Source organism: Sturnira hondurensis, unplaced genomic scaffold (assembly GCF_014824575.4).
Source record: "Sturnira hondurensis isolate 20B ecotype Veracruz unplaced genomic scaffold, ASM1482457v3 Scaffold0003693, whole genome shotgun sequence".
In the NCBI taxonomy this organism is placed as follows: domain Eukaryota; kingdom Metazoa; phylum Chordata; class Mammalia; order Chiroptera; family Phyllostomidae; genus Sturnira; species Sturnira hondurensis.
Genome location: NW_028076324.1, coordinates 7504810 through 7520943, shown reverse-complemented (window position 1 = coordinate 7520943; position 16134 = coordinate 7504810). Strand labels below are relative to the sequence as shown.

Here is a 16134-nt window from a genome sequence, read left to right as displayed (position 1 = left end):
TCCCAGTGACTCACAGATGGTGGACAGTCTCTGGCTCCTTGAGCACCTGGGCAGAGTCTCAGGTGTGCACGGGCACCTGGAGCTCCAGGAGGTTGTTCCAGGCTTGGCCATACCCACTTCTTTGGCTCCTTCTACTGCTCCCTACTGGAGCTTCCTGAGATTCCCTTCCAGAAGAAAAATTTGGGGCCTTTACCTTCTCATCTCTGATTAGATGGGATGGTCCCCCCAAAAATCCCCTTGTCCCCTCCCCCCTGGACAGATGGTGAGAGGAGGCTTGGCCAGATGTGCTTTATTGAGCCCTCCCCTAGCAGGCCAGGTGTTTCAGCCGACAGCAGTGCAGGTACTGGAGCCAGGGGCAGTGGTGGGGCCAGCTGCAGGTGACTTCAGTGATGGACTCTGAGGTGGAATCCAGAGAGGACTCGGACTGGCAGGAGACAGGAAGCTCAGGAGCCGAGGTACTGGTTGGGGCTTGTGTTGGGGACCCTTTCTGATGATTGCTGGACTTGGAGGCCTTGGGGGCCAGCTCCTCTGGTCCACTGGAGGTCTTTTGGGGGGGCTGCATGGGGATGTTGGTACCACTGGGGCACAGCACAGTGGGGGGGCCCTGATTGGAGGGGGTGCTGGGCTGCTGTGAGGAGCCTGGTGATTGCTGCAAGGAGCCTGGGGATTGCTGCAAGGAGCCTGGGGATTGCTGTGAGGAGCCTGGGGATTGCTGCGAAGAGCGTGGTGATCGGTGGGCTGGCTGGGAGGGCCCAAAGGAACTGATGGATGGCCGGGAGTGCTGCTGGCCAGGGGCCTGGGGCTGGCTGGAAGAATTGGTTTTTAACCCAGGCTGGGCCTGGGACTTGCCAGGCAGCTTGGAGCCACTGACAGGGCCTGTGGCCCGGGACTGAGGCTGGGATTGGCCCAAGGTGGTACATGAGGAGCTCCCAGGGGCTGATGGAACAGTGGCGGTCTGTGCTGGGGAGTTAGTCGAAGGATCCGTGGAGGACTTGGGATGCAACATGTCTTTTAGCTGTCTGTTTGGCAGGCCTGCTCGGGGGCTGGGCAGGGACTTCACTTGTCCAGCTGGAGCTGGGTTACGCTTACTTTGGCTGCAGAGAAAGAGCCATGGGGTGAGGTAGATCTGGCCAGGCTCTCAGGCCCTGGGGCTGTGCTCAACTGCTGGAGAGTGGGATGAAGGCTGCTGGGAGACAGGGTGGGGTCAGCAGCCAACCTTGGCAGGGACAGTCATCTACGTGCACTCACACACATGCAGGTACTTATGCATGCACTCACACAAATGAGCTCATACAATGCACACATGCATGCACTCACATGCACATATGCATGCATGCATGCATGTACACACACAGGCCCTAGTTCCTAGGGATGGAGGTTACCTATGGTTGGCTCTGAGGGCAGTGGGGGGCCCTCCACCGCAGCTACTGGAGTGATGAGAGCCTGGCTGTGGGCCAGGGCCTGCAGGACTGGTTCCCGAGAGCATAGGAGAGAGATGGACAGTGAGAGGGGCAGCAGAATGCCTGATACCAACTGCCAAGATGCCTGACGGAGGCCAGAGTCAGGAGAAGGGGAGGCAGGAGTGAAGGTGAGTGGGGGTGACTAAGCTGAAAGATGGACAGACAGACCCAGACTGGGACAGATGGACACCCCCATGTCCTACAAGCACACACCGTCCCGGGTTATTCCTGCTGCCACGTCCAGGGCTCGCCCGCTGAGGTCTCTCATAATGCTGTCCACGGCCTCGTGATGTTTTAGAAACAGTGGACGTATGACGCGACGATACAACATTCGAGCCCCATTCCACGGCCCGGGAATCATGCAGAACAACAGGAAGGCGCACTGTGGGCATGGGTGGCTGTTATGCTTGGCTCCCCTGATCTGGGCTCCGTGAGGAGGGGTTAGACCTCTCACTGGCTATGTGGACCTAGGCCAGCCCCATCAGAAGCCCCTTAAGATGGGCCTGGCCACCCCCATCAGATGCCCCTTGGGATGGGCCTGGGCCATCTCCATCAAACACCCCAGGAAGCAGCAGGGCAGGTCCCTCAGACCCCTCAGTCTCTGGACGTCTGCCTAATCCCAGGAGGCCCTGTCATGTGTGTGTTGCAGTGGTGCCCACCTTGCCCACGTAGTAGAAAGGGAACCAGGACAGGAGTAGATCGCTGAAGAATTCGGCAAGCCCGAATAGGCTGTACACTACCCAGTAGGTGAGCCACACAGTGTCGTCCTCCTTGCTTGGACTCTCGATAGCTTTGATCCTGGGGGGAAGTGTGGCAGGGTCAGGGGCTATCCAGAGCCCCTGGACACCCCCCACCTGGATAGCCCATAGGCACTCACGAAGCATATGCGGGGTACACAAAGCCGATGAGATTGCACAGTAGAGATGCCCCGTAACCGAACAGAAGATACAGGCTTAGCAGAGTGGTGGCTCCTGCAGAAAAAAGGGGTGTGGGTAGGGGTCTGGCCCACTCCATGACCAGCCTGCAGGGCACCCAGCTTCCTCTTGGTCTGCCAGATGCACCACACAGAATTGTCAGGAGCCTTGGAGACCCCTCTAGGGTGTTTGTTGCCCCACAGAGCCTGGGAGGCCCCCCACTGTGGCCCTGAACCCTGTCTTGTGTCTGAAATTATTTAATATGGCCATCCCTCCTACAGTACTGTGAGCTCAAAGGCGGGCAGGTGGGTACAGAGTAGCTGTCTAATAAACATTTGTTGAATGAAGAAGTAGTCGTCTGCAATTTTAACCACCTCACTCTGGGACCTATAGGAGGAGCTGGGCACATGATGCCAGTATTTGAATATAAGTAACAGGAAAAAAAACTAAAATCGAAGCCATTCTGTTGTTAAGACATGACTGCTGGTGAGCGGCAAAGGCAATGCGATTTAAAATTTCATCTTAGTGTGGGTGGGATTTCTCAGTCTTGACTGAGATGCAATCCAGGTCATTTTCTTCAGGAGCCCGTCCTGGGCACTGTGGGGTGTTGAGCAGCCTCCCTGGTCACCACCCGCTCAATGCCAGAAGCACCCCCAGTCGTGACACCACAGATGTCCCCAGATACTGCCCAGTGTACTAATGGAGGCAGCATGGCCCTATTTGAGACCCCTTGCCTTAGTGGGAGGCAGCGAAGGGCAGTATAGTCTCTCAGACCTTGGGGAGCCTCCTGCTCTTCCATTTGTTCACCACATGACACTGAACAAGTCTCTATCTGCTTGGAGATTCAGTTCTCTCATTTGTCAATGGGGTGGTAGTGGTCTTGCCTCTTGGGTTGTTGTGGGGTTAGCTAAACACTCAGCAGAGTGCACTTGTCCTTTCCACACATTACTGAGGGACTTCTGGTCAGGAAAACACTCCCAGCAATGAAGCTCAGAGAATAGTGTGGCAGTGTGGGGAACCAGGAGCATTAGCCACTCTGAAAACAATTCTGGTAACTATCACATTTATTAAGTGCTTCTTGTATGTTTCCTTGTTCTGTCTCATGCAATGGCCAGAACTGTTGGGGAGAGGGGCCTGCCTGGGGTTGCTCAGGAGGATTTACAGCCTCCCACCTTCCTCTCTGAGGTGACAATCTGCAGAGAGAGATAGAAACCACTCTGGACCAAAGGGCAGAGTCATCCACACCCTTCCCTCCAACGCATTAGTTGTTATCCTAGAGTCTAGGGTCGAATGGAGAAGAGCCTCCCCAGCTGACTCCTCTGGGTTTCCCTGTCACCTGGGGTTGGAGATTTGGCCATCTGGGGGCAGGTAGAGCCCAAGAGTTCCCACATCTGGGTGAGGGGATAAGGGAATGTCACCTCTTTCCCAGACATTGCAAGTCGGGGAGCATTGGCTCTCTCCCGGGGCAAGCCTCCCCTCAATCCCTATTCCTGCAGCCTCAGCAATATGAGGATGACCTTGGGCTGGGGAGGGCATGGCCTGAGATCAACAACAGATGGGCCCAGGGAGGTGGGGAGGGGTGGATACTCCAGACAAGGCAGGTAGCAGGAGCATCTTCCCACACAGCCCTTGCCTCTCTGGACCTTAGTTTCCTCCCTGTAACTGCCAGCCTCCCTGTCAGGCCTTTTCCGGGCCCCTCCCCATTGCTCTGTAACCTAAATTGCCCAACCACTGGTACTAAGGATGAAAGCCAGGCAGGAGGTCAATGGTTTGTTCCCAAGGACAGGTCCCTGGCTCAGCAGAAATGAGTTGGGCACCAGGAACCTGGAGGGAAATTTTGGACCCTCCTTGGGCTGCCTGGCATGGGGATGTCTCAGCTGGTGGGAAAATGGGAGGAAAGTGGACTTGCAGCATCTGCACAAGGAAGGTGCTCTCAATACACCTGGCACTGTCCTCACCCAGAGCCCACCCCCCCGCAACGTCCTTGTGATTCACTCCAAGGGGTCTTCCTAGAAGAGGTGATAGAGTGGGTGGGCCTTGGGACACTGCAAAAGAGGGAAGGAAGGCATTTACTCTCAGCTTACTAAACAGTTTCTGAAAGTGGCAGGAGACACCTCAGGTCATTGAGATGGAAAGAGAAGAGATTAGGATGAAAGTTACAGTCAGGGATGGACAGAGCCCTTTCTCCCTGGACTCCCAGACAACCCAACTCTAACTCAACTATTCGTGTTCAGTGGACCAAAGCCATTGATCAGTGAGAGAAGGTAGGCCAAAGGGATGGTACTAGGAGGTGGGAGCGACCCTCCTTCCTGGCAGGAAGCATGTCTTCTGGAAAAAAACCACAAGATATCTACACTTGCTTTCAGGCTGGGGGACATCTGAAAAAGGGTGAAGAGACACTCGGGGAATTGGCTGCCTCTCTACCCCCTCCTCCTCTTCTCCACCCCTGGGGCCGGCAGGGCAACTGGAAGAACCGGACTTCGGCCTGGCGGTCACCCAGTGTCCCAAGGGAGGGGGCAGACGAAGGCCTCCAAACCAGAGTGCTAGAGTGGGGGTGCTGCAGAAGCTGAGAGAGGAACAGGGGGAGGGGCTGCGGGATCACCCCAGATCGCAGTCCACCACCCCTCCCTAGCCAGGATCTTGGTCTCCCTACTGGACAATGGGGCGCGCCCCTCCATACGGCCCGGACCCTGCAGCCGGGGCAGGCCGGAGGGGAGCAGGGCTAAGGCTCGGGTGCCCCAAGGTTTCACTGTGCCCGTAGGTGAAATGGTGCGACGGCCTCGAGTGCCCCCGGACGGCTCACCCGCGGCCAAGTACCGCTTGTCGACACCGGTCTTTGCTTCTAGCGCCCCCAGTGCTTCTGTGGCCAAGTTCCTCTGTTCCAGAAGGCGCTCGAAGCGCTGGCGCAGGCCGTCCATGGCACCGGCGGGCCCGGGGCTGGCAGCCCGAGCTCGACTTCAGTGCGGCGCACCGGCCCCGCCGCACGCTTGCAGGCTTCGCTTTGACGGAGCCGCCGCGCTCGGTTCCCGGGCTGGTCTCCGCCCCCTGGATGGTCTCCGCCCCCTGCCCCCTGCCCCGGCCAATGGGAGGGCAGGGCGGACAAAGGAGGTGGGGCCTGCCCCGTCTCCCCCGCCGCATTGCCCTCTGGCCAGCAGCGGCCGCCGCAGGGGAGACTTTACATGAGGGGGCGGGGCCGGTGGCCGAGGGCATCCTATTAGCCGCACAGTAGTGGGACGTAGCTGATTGGAGGGGCGGGGTCAAGGACAAGGATTATTGGCTGAGCGGTTGTGTAAGTGGAGCTGGGAAAGGAGGGAAGCGTGCTGAGGTAGGCGGAGCTGGTGGGAGGGGCCGGGGAAAGACCAGAGGTGATTGGCGACAAGGAAAGAATTAATTGGCAAGAACAGAGGAGGGGCGGGGCCCCGTCTATTATTCAGAGACGGGGCGGAATCTGAACGGTGGGTAAGGGGCGGAACTAAACTGAGGGGGTGGAATCACTCTAAAAAACAATTCTGGTTGGTCGGGAATAGAGGTAGGGCTGATTCTAGAGGGAGCGGTGTGTAGGAAGGGGCGGTGCTAAGTGAAGGGGCGGGGTCAATTATAACAACAGTGAACTCGCTTCTCTGGGTCAGAAGAACTGGGTCATCATATGAAGCACAGTCTTCAGATGGAGACTGAAGTTCTCGAGAGTTTGGGTCTGCGTGTGTCCATCCTTTCATTTCTGTCGGATCTTTATGCCCCTCAGGGGAGTCGCAAGGGCCCCTGGGAGTTGAGGCTTTTCAGGGGTTGCTATGGCACCGGGAGCTGGGCGAGCGCTTGGCCTGACACGGCGGTTTGGACAGGGGGTGGGCCTTTTGGAGGCCCCGCCCCCACCGCCATGCGGACCACTCAGACTGCCTTTTGGTGGCGCCTGGTCTTGCCCCTGTGCCTGGCCCTCGTTTGCCCCCTCTTTGTGGGGTTGGCCTCAGCCCGGGCCCCCATCTATGTCAGCAGCTGGGCCGTGCGGGTGTCCCAGGGTTACCGGGAGGTCGAGCGTCTGGCGCGTAAATTCGGCTTCGTCAACTTGGGGCAGGTGGGTGGGACCCGGATGGACGAGAGGGGGCAGGGACTGGACGACCCAAGACCCAGACCCCGACAGACGGGAGGTGGTCCTTCAGGTACCCTAGATTTCAAGAAACCCCAACCAACCCCTCCCTCGACCAACTTCAGATTCTGGCACCCTCAGAGGACACCTGAAGCCCACACCTGGGCACCTGGTTGGGGGAGGATACAAGCAAGGGGCCTGGCTCCAGTCCGACCTGGGCTCCATCAGGGGAGTTGGGTCCCAGCGATGCGACTGCACCCCGACATTCCCAGATCTTCCCGGACGGGCAGTACTTCCACCTGCGGCACCGGGGCGTGGCCCAGCAGTCCCTGACCCCGCATTGGGGCCACCGCCTGCGCCTGAAGAAAGACCCTAAGGTGAGCCTGGCCTTGAGGCTGCCTCCTCGGGGTCTTAGTCATCGCCCTGTTATTCTCCCCCCCCACACACACCGTTATTCTTGTGATTGTTATGAATGGTTGTAACCTTTGACAACTCACCTGCTCTCTCTGAGTCTTAGTTTCCACTTGGCTCTCCAGTCTGTACAGTGGGGACCCCTATGGGGAAGATCTATGGAGAGCAAGGGATCACACGTGTGTGCACAGTGCACATTTCAGGGCCAGGCACACTATCAGCATTCCTTATCAAATCTCCATCTTCCCTCTCTATCTCATCCTAAAAGATTAAGGTTCCCAGATACCCCATAAAGAGGGGCAGTTAACATTCTAGCTCATGGGATGGGAGGAGGGGAACTGTCCCATTTAGTGACAAAGGAAACTGTTCCAAAGAGGAGGAATCCTCCCTGCAGTCACAATGAGAACGTGGCTGAGTTGGGACCAAGCACCTTATCTCCAGACACTCAAACAGATGACAGAAAAGGCCTTAGATGCCAAGCTAAGGTTTTGAGGCTGAGTCTGTCAAGCCCTTGGAAGCCATAAAGGATATGAACTGGGCAAGGTGGCTGACTAGCAAGGAGGGAAAAAGCCTGACTGTTCGAAACCCTCCTGAAGCATTGGCAACAGGGAACACCGGCCAGTTGGAGATGCGGTTTAGAAGAGAGAATCTAGGGCTTGCCAACAGCTGAGATGCACAGGACAGAGGGAGAGAAATCAGGGCCAGCTCCCAAGACTGGAGCAGAGCAAATGGGAAAACAATGGCCCTGATTGCTGAGATGAGGTGGTGGAAATGAGCTGGCTTCGTGGGGGTGGGGGTGAGAAGTAGGAGATCAATGAGGAAGAAGAAAGAGTGAAGATCTGAGGAATAGCAGCCTGGGTAGGCAGAACAACCTGTGCAAAGGTCCCGAATGAGGCAGCCACTGTGGCAGCAGCAGAGGGAGGCTAGTAAGGGCCAGATAGGCAGGGCCTTGTGGATCCTGGAGAAGGTGAGGTGCGGGGAGCCATGGAAGATTTCGACAGAGAGTGCTGCTGCTGCTGTGTGCTGAGAGTGGGTTGGGGGTGGTGGGTAGTGGGGGGGGCACAGCTAGAGAACCAGAGAGTGGTAGAAGGGATGACTGGGGTTCCTGGGATCCCAGCTCTATCCCTTCCCTGCAGAGGGAGGATGGGCAGGTCTTTGGCAGAGAAATCTAGAACAGGGACAGGGGAAGGGATAGAGCTGGGATCCCAGGAACCCCAGTCATCCCAGGCAGTGGCTGATTGTCTGTGGGCCCTGGGGACAGGTGCTCCGAGTGCTTTGGCCCCTTCTGAAGGCAGAGCCCCAGGCATGTGGTGACCCTGAAGGGCAGCCCCAGAAAACAGAGGGTCTCAGGCCCTGCTCTACACTACAAGGGCCCCAGAACAAGCAGTGGACAACTCAGACTCACATTCCACTCCAACCACAGCCTTGTGGACAGTTGCCCTTTGGTAGACCCTGGGAAGAGGTCTGGGATGCAGACTCTAGACACAGGCTTGGGTCCTTTAACCAGGAATTGGTGGGAAGGGCTCAGATGAGCAGGTCTTCTTCATCCATGGGACAGGATCCTCTAAAGTGCTTATGGGTGTCACAGCAGGATAGCTGTTGGGAGGGTGGGCTAGCCCTGTTGGTCCAGCCCCTCACCTTGGCACATGTCCCCCTCCAGGTGCAGTGGTTTGAGCAGCAGACTCTGCAGTGGCGGGTGAAGCGCTCAGTGGTGCCCACAGACCCCTGGTTCTCCAAGCAGTGGTACATGGTGAGCAGGCTGGGTCATGTGGCTGGGCTGGGCCATTCGGGAGCCCCACTAACTCTAGCCCACCTGGCACAGAACAGTGAAGTGCAGCCAGACCTAAACATCCTGCAAGTCTGGAGCCAGGGGCTGTCGGGCCAGGGTATCGTGGTCTCTATCCTGGATGATGGCATTGAGAAGGACCACCCGGATCTCTGGGCAAACTATGTGAGCCCATGGTGGACTGGGGCAGGGGCTGCTTCACACCCTCCTCAGTCCCATGGCCCACTCCTACCTCCTCACATCCCCACTCCACCCCCAGGACCCTCTGGCCAGCTATGACTTCAACGACTATGACCCAGACCCTCAGCCACGATACACACCCAGTGACGAGAACCGGTGAGCCATGTGTCCCACGTGACCTGGGGATGGCCCTTGTGCCCTGTGGGGGACCAGGTAAGCTGTGACGGGCACCCCTCTCTGCCCTGGCACCAGGCACGGGACACGCTGTGCTGGGGAAGTGGCAGCCATAGCTAACAACAGGTTCTGCGGTACAGGTGTCGCCTACAACGCCCGGATAGGAGGTACTCTGGCCTACTAGGAAGAGAGGCTGGACCAGGTGGCACTGGGTGGCTGGTAATGCCAGGGACAGTTAGCAAATCAAGCAGGGGAGGGAGCTTTTTGGTGTCCATGCCCTGGTTGTTCAGCAATTCAGAAGCCCTAGACTCAGGGTGGGGACTGCCAGATGTCCCCATTCCCTGGGAGCAGAGAGAGGAGCTGGCCAGGGTTTCTGGAGCTGGCTGGGCAGGCAGGGGTGCTGGCAGGGCTGTCTGCAGAGGACTGACAACTGTCTGCAGGCGTGCGCATGCTGGATGGCACCATCACTGATGTCATCGAGGCCCAGTCACTGAGCCTGCAGCCACAGCACATCCACATCTATAGTGCCAGCTGGGGCCCCGAGGATGATGGCCGAACAGTGGATGGTCCCGGCATCCTCACCCAAGAGGCTTTCAGGCACGGCGTGACCAAGGTGAGTGGGGGGGCGGACCTGGGGGCTTTGGAAGGTTTGTACCTCCATGAAAGGCTGATGGCCCCAGCCCCTTTCCTTTGTCCCATCTCTATCTGCAGGGCCGAGGTGGGCTAGGCACGCTCTTCATCTGGGCATCCGGCAATGGTGGCCTGCACTATGACAACTGCAACTGTGACGGCTACACCAACAGCATCCACACCCTCTCTGTCGGCAGCACCACCCATCACGGTCATGTGCCCTGGTACAGTGAGGCCTGTGCTTCCACTCTCACCACCACCTACAGTAGTGGCCTTGTTACTGATCCCCAGATTGTGAGTGGGCCCCACCACCATGCTCGCCCTGCCTGGCCAAGCCTGCTTTCCCATCTTTCCTCTTATCTTGCCCATCTTCCCTCCAATCCCTGCCACCTTCCCTCCTATCCCCCTGCCTTCTTTCTAGTTCTCCACCTTCTTTCCTGTTCCCCCCACCTTCTCTCCAGTCCCCCTACCTTACCTCCTGTGCCCCAACCTTGCCTCTTGTGTCCCCACTTCCCTCCTGTGACCCTACTTTGCCTCTGGTCCCCCACCTTCCCTCCTGACCCCTCACCTACTTTCCTGTCCCCTCATTTTCCCTCCTGTTCCCCTTTCTTCCCTCCATCCAGGGATTGCTCCTGCAGTGCTGGAACACAGGTCCCTGTAGTGCTGGACACAGGTCCCAGGCCCTGCCCCACTGTTGCCCCCTTATACCCCAAGCCTATGTTTCTAGGGTGTGGACATGGGCAGCACTCAGGCCCCTCCTCTGGTATAATGTTCTGTGATGCCTTCTTGCATCCCTAGTTCCATGTGAACAAGGGCTGGGTTTCCGTGTGCACCAGTTCCCCTGAGTCCCCATCTCTGCCCCCAGGTCACCACGGACCTGCACCACCAGTGCACTGACAAACACACGGGCACTTCAGCCTCTGCCCCGCTAGCTGCAGGCATAATCGCTCTGGCTCTGGAGGCCAAGTAGGTGTCAGTGGGGGACCCTACCTAACACTGTGGGCCACACCCTACCTACCACTGTGGCCTTTCAGTTGTAGCCCCAGTTTACCCTCTCACTTGCCTCTAGCCCATTCTTGACATGGAGGGACATGCAGCACCTGGTGGTTCGTGCATCCAGGCAGGCACATCTCCAGGCTGAGGACTGGAGGACCAATGGTGTGGGGCGCCAAGGTGCGGCAGAGTCAGGTGGAGGTGGGGACACCATGCCCACAGGGTGTATGACGGGCCCCCTCCATGCAGTGAGCCACCACTATGGCTACGGGCTGCTGGATGCTGGGCTGCTGGTGGACTTGGCTCGAGCATGGTTGCCCACACAGCCCCAGAAGAAATGCATCATTCGTGTCTTGCACACCCCCACGTGAGCACCTTCTCCAGTCCCCACCACTGCACACCTACCACCTCCTCATTCCTCCCTCCATGCCTATCACCACTCCAACCCTCTCCCACGCCTATCAGTAACATCCAGGGGGCAGACACGTGGAAGGCAGGCCCTGAGGCCTCAGTAATCCCAGAGAATGGGCCCCATAACCTGAGCTCAGACCCTGCTGGCTGGCTGCCATGCCCCCAGCAGGCCAGCAGGAGGGACCCTGATCCTCCCACCCCCATGAACCCCCCTAGCCCCATCTTGCCACTGATGCACGTGAGGAAGAAAGTGTTGGCTTGTGCTGGTCGTGCCAATTACATCCGCTCACTGGAGCATGTGCAGGTGCAGCTGTCACTGTCCTACAGCCGCCGGGGGGACCTGGAGATCTCGCTGACCAGCCCCATGGGCACCCGCTCCACACTTGTTGCCATCAGGTACAAGGGCAGAGACTCAGCCCTATGGTTTCACACAGGGAGGGGCTAGTACAGTGTGGGGTCCAGTGTGGTCTGCACAGGGAAGGGCCAGCTCCATGGGGGCTGGCCCTACAGCCAGCATTTGGCATTGCAGTCAGACACTTGTGGCTCAGTGGCCCCTTCATGGCTGTGGTTCCAGAGCCCCTCTTTTGCCCTACCCACACCTGTCTGTCCCAGACCCTTTGACATCAGTGGCCAAGGCTACAACAACTGGATCTTTATGTCCACCCACTTCTGGGATGAGGACCCGCAGGGCTTGTGGACCCTGAGCCTGGAAAACAAGGGCTACTATTTCAACACGGGTGAGAGGCTTGGGGCTCTGAGGCTGGCTTTGGTTACCCCACTAAATAAGGGCTCCCGTGGTCTGCTTGCACGGTAGGTGTCCAGTAACCAGAATAGCCATCCAGTTACCAGCCTGCAATGGCTGCTGGTGGGCTGGGGCACCATCTGAGTCTGAGGCTCCAGGGTGGGGTTGGGGTGGCTGGGAAGTGTGGCCCAGATTGGCAGAATCAGGCTACCAGTAACCTCTGCTGCTCATCCCCATGCTTACCATGACTTCTGCCCAGGGACGCTGTACCGTTACACACTGCTGCTCTATGGGACGGCTGAGGACATGACAGCAAGGCCCACAGGCTCCCAGGTGACCAGCACCGCGTGTGTGAAGTGGGACACAGAGGGCTATGCCAGGGTGAGTGCCTGGTGTGGCATGGCCCACTTGCTGGCAGTGTGTATGTGTGCAGTCCAGGGCGGGTAGGTGGGTTGGAGCTGCAGGCTTCAGCCTCACCTTTGTGTCCATGTCTCCCTTGCAGAATGCCACAGCCCTACCTCCATCCTGGGCCACCTCTACCTCTCCCACTGCCCATCATAGTACTTCAGTCACACCCACCAGGCAGTGACTGCTGGTCTGGGTGCCTGCCATACCTGCTGCACTTCTGCTACACCTGCCACAGAGGCTCCCACTCAGTGGAACCACCTGCTGCCTACCATATATACTGGACGTGCATGGGTGCTCCTGCTCAGGGCCCACCCCCAACAAAGGCCATCCCCAGTCCTTGGGGACTACCTACCCCTGCTGTGGAGACCACAGCCTGGCTCAGGCCATGGTGCTGATCCTGCTGGCAATAGCCTTTGTGATCCCCCTCCTCTGTAGCATCCTCTCCACAGGCTGCCCACTCCCCTGTGTGAGCCCCTCCCCAATGCTGGAGACCACCCCTGTCACCACCCAGTCCCAACTGCTGGCTGGACACCAGAGACATCCAGTAAGGAAAGCCAATGTACACCTTAGCTTAGGTCTTTGGCAGGCACAGCTGCCCTGCTCTCTCATTCCAGATCAGTGGCAGGGGTGAGAACCTGCTTCTGGATTGCCCTGGATGGCCACCAGACCCGCAGGCCTGGGGTAGCCTGTGTGGAATCCTGCAACCTGGACTTGGCAGGTCCAGGTGAGAGAGAGAAATAGCGAGATGTCTAGTTACACAGTTAAGATGGTGGGGTGGGGTAGGGTGGGATAGGGCAGAGGTCAGATCACAACCTCGACCACCATCCCTTCTCAGCCCCAGAATCTTAGGGAAGGTGGAGGGAGAGCCAGCAACACTATCCAGAGTCTTGGGCACTATGTCTGACTTGTGTTTGCAAATAAATGTTGAATAGGACGTATCAAGACTGTAATTAGCTCATCCCAGGGAACCTAGCAACCCACAAAGGAAAGGGGGTCAGCCTGGGCCCAGAGGTCTCAGCTGTGGGGGGTTGGAGATGGGTGGAGATACCTAGTGATGCCTACATGCTTGGAGAGCTGAGCTTCTAGGACCTGGCCCACCTTCCCCTTTCCATCCTATTGACACTGACAAATAGTAGAAGGGTGTCTATGAGCTTCCAATAATTGTTCTCTGTTCTCTGAAGGTTGTGGGGAGGTTGAGGGAATTAATGGGCCTAATGTACATTGTTCTCATCCCCTCATGGCCTCGACTTCCCCATTTGCAAAGTGGGTTTCCCACCCATCTGGAACAGAGAGAGGTGTGGGGATGAGGTGTGGGGATGGAAAAGGAGGTACAGAGTTAGCTATTAAATGCCCCTCCTCTGTCCTCACTCACGCCAATGGGGTAGGGACATGTTTGTCCCAATTTCCAGAGTGAGGAGGGGACCTCCACAAAGAAGTGAAGGTTGGCCTGTGCCCTTGACTATGGGGCTTCACTCAGGCCAAAGGGGCAGGCTTTGCCTTTTGTAGAAGCCCACAGGCCCCAGAAACCATTCCATTTTGTGGCCCTGGGAACCTGGGAATTGACTCTGCCACTGGGCTCAGGTTGGCCAACTTCAAGCCTCAAAGTGGGGAAGGATCTATTGAGGGCTTTGCTGCTGGGCAGAGAGAGGCTTATGCCTCAGCACTTGGACCCAGACACTGTCGTGGACCCCTGGCCTAGATCTTGGAGGAGAAGACATGGGTGCCCAGTTGGACCCACAAGAAGCAGGTGGTCAGCAAGGACAGAGTCTCATCTCCCTCCTTTGTCCTCCCCAGCTGCCCTCCCCATCCTGCCCAGGCACCCAGAGTCTCACCCCACTTAGCCTTCAGCTCTGGAATTAGGTTGGAGAGTGAGCCCAGCCCTGGCAGGGCAAGACTGTGTGTTCAGGGGCACCTGGCCAGCCTCTCAGAGCTGCTGTAGCCTCCCCTGTGCCGTGCACCAATAGCACATATCTTACCAAATGCCTCCAAGTATCTATCACGAGAGGCAGTTTTCCCAGCTGGCACACAGTAAGCACCCAAAATGCACCAGCTTGGGGTAGCCCCCTGGGAAACAGTTGGGCAGGCTATTAAACACACTTACTTAGTGACCCAGAAATTCTGCTTGCAGGTATGTAGACAGGAAAACTGAAAGCAAAAGTCCACACAAAAACCTGTACAAGTGTGTTCACAGAGCAGGATCACAACAGCCAAAATATAGAAACAACCCAAGTGTCCATAGGCAGATGAACAGATANATGCACCAGCTTGGGGTAGCCCCCTGGGAAACAGTTGGGCAGGCTATTAAACACACTTACTTAGTGACCCAGAAATTCTGCTTGCAGGTATGTAGACAGGAAAACTGAAAGCAAAAGTCCACACAAAAACCTGTACAAGTGTGTTCACAGAGCAGGATTCACAACAGCCAAAATATAGAAACAACCCAAGTGTCCATAGGCAGATGAACAGATAAACACATAGTCTTCCAGTCCTCCACACACTGGAATATTACTCAGCCCTGAAAAAAGAGGGAAGCACTGATACTCGATACAAAATGAATGGACTTTGAAATCATGATGCTCAGTGAGAAAAGTCAGACACCCAAGGCCACATAGTGTGTGATTCCATTTATGTGAAATGTTCAGAACAGGCAAATCCACAGAGACAAGAAGTGGATTGGTGGTGGGGGAGTGACTGCTAATAGGCTTTTGGGGTGAGGCAAACGTTCTAGAATTAGACTGTGGTGATGGTTGCACAACTCTGTAAATATATACACCAATATATTCCCAAACCACAGAATTGTACACTTTCAACATGTGGACTTTATGGTATGTAATTTGCATTCAGTAAAGCTGTTAAAACACACACACACACACACAAATAGCCCTGGCCAAATAGTTCAGTTGGTTAGAGCATCATCCCTATAAGCAAAGGTTGCAGTTCAATCCCTCATCAGGGTACATACAAGAATTAACCAATAAACACATAAGGGAACAATAAAAAATTTTTAAGAATCGAGCCCTGGCTGGTGTAGCTCAGTGGATTGAGCGCGGGCCTGCGAACCACAGGATCGCGGTTTGATTCCCAGTCAGGGCACATGCCTGGGTTGCAGGTCAGTTCCCAGCAGGGAACTCACAAGAGGCAACCATACATTGATGTTTCTCTCCTTCTCTCCTTCCCTTCCCCTCTAAAGATAAATAAATAAAATCTAAAAAAAAAATTTTATGAATCGCCCTCTGCTCTGAGCCTGTCTTCCCATTCCAGCCGAGATGAACATCCAGCACCACCCACATGGGAGGGGTTTTTATTTTTATTTATTTATTTCAAAAATATTTTATTGCCCTGGCTGGTGTAGCTCAGTGAATTGAGCGCGGGCCTCCGAAGCAGAGGATAGCAGTTCGATTCCCAGTCAGGGCACATGCCTGGGTTGCAGGCCAGTTCCCAGCAGGGGCCAGTTCCCAGCACAGGATGCATGAGAAGCAACCATACATTGATATTTCTCTCCCTTTCTCCTTTCCTTCCCTTCCCTTCTGAAGATAAATAAATAAAATATATTTAAAAAAATATTTTATTTATTTTTAGAGAGAGGGAAGGGAAGGAGAAACAGGGAGAGAAACACCAATGTGTGGCTGCCTCTCATGCTTCCCCTACTGGGGACTTGGCCTGCAACCCAGGAATGTGCCCTGACTGGGAATCAAACCAGTGAACCTTTGCTTCACAGGCCCATGCTCAATCCACTGAGCTACACCAGCCAGGGCAGGGGAGGGATTTTTGGAGGTCACAGAGGCGATCTTAACCTAGATCCAGCAGGTGAGATGCTGCCACGTGTCCTGCATCCCTGTTCACCTCGCTGGTAATTCACGCAGCTAGCATTCACTGAGCCCTCACTGTGCGCCAGGCTACCTTGCATGAACAACAACTTTGTTCCTACGACAGCCACGTGGTGG

At 56.3% G+C, this 16134-nt stretch overlaps 2 protein-coding genes across 7 annotated transcripts; one reads left to right on the top strand and one right to left on the bottom strand.

The window, feature by feature from the left end:
• Positions 1-273: 273 nt before the first annotated feature.
• On the bottom strand, positions 274-5599 carry REEP6 (receptor accessory protein 6). 5 transcript variants are annotated; one of them, XM_037042377.1, is made up of 7 exons: positions 5178-5599; positions 4596-4702; positions 2338-2431; positions 2120-2258; positions 1674-1842; positions 1383-1469; positions 274-1094 (listed from the first exon to the last, which is right to left on the bottom strand). In XM_037042377.1, the coding sequence occupies exons 1-7, from the start codon at positions 5582-5584 to the stop codon at positions 1057-1059; spliced, it is 1041 nt and encodes a 346-aa protein (XP_036898272.1). In that variant the 5' UTR covers positions 5585-5599; the 3' UTR covers positions 274-1056. The 5 variants fall into 5 exon arrangements, with proteins under 5 accessions (XP_036898272.1, XP_036898274.1, XP_036898275.1 ...); XM_037042378.1 differs by lacking the exon at positions 274-1094 and adding an exon at positions 1118-1183; XM_037042379.1 differs by lacking the exon at positions 1383-1469.
• A 350-nt stretch (positions 5600-5949) lies between these two features.
• PCSK4 (proprotein convertase subtilisin/kexin type 4) lies at positions 5950-13124 on the top strand. Of its 2 annotated transcripts, XM_037042374.1 has the most exons (15): positions 5950-6443; positions 6728-6832; positions 8527-8616; positions 8689-8817; positions 8912-8988; positions 9085-9173; positions 9447-9619; positions 9718-9930; positions 10502-10602; positions 10706-10809; positions 10879-10996; positions 11257-11436; positions 11653-11777; positions 12042-12163; positions 12285-13124. In XM_037042374.1, the coding sequence occupies exons 1-15, from the start codon at positions 6021-6023 to the stop codon at positions 12369-12371; spliced, it is 2136 nt and encodes a 711-aa protein (XP_036898269.1). In that variant the 5' UTR covers positions 5950-6020; the 3' UTR covers positions 12372-13124. The 2 variants fall into 2 exon arrangements, with proteins under 2 accessions (XP_036898269.1, XP_036898270.1); XM_037042375.1 differs by lacking the exon at positions 8689-8817 and having other exon boundaries at positions 10706-10996.
• The last annotated feature ends 3010 nt before the right edge of the window (positions 13125-16134 follow it).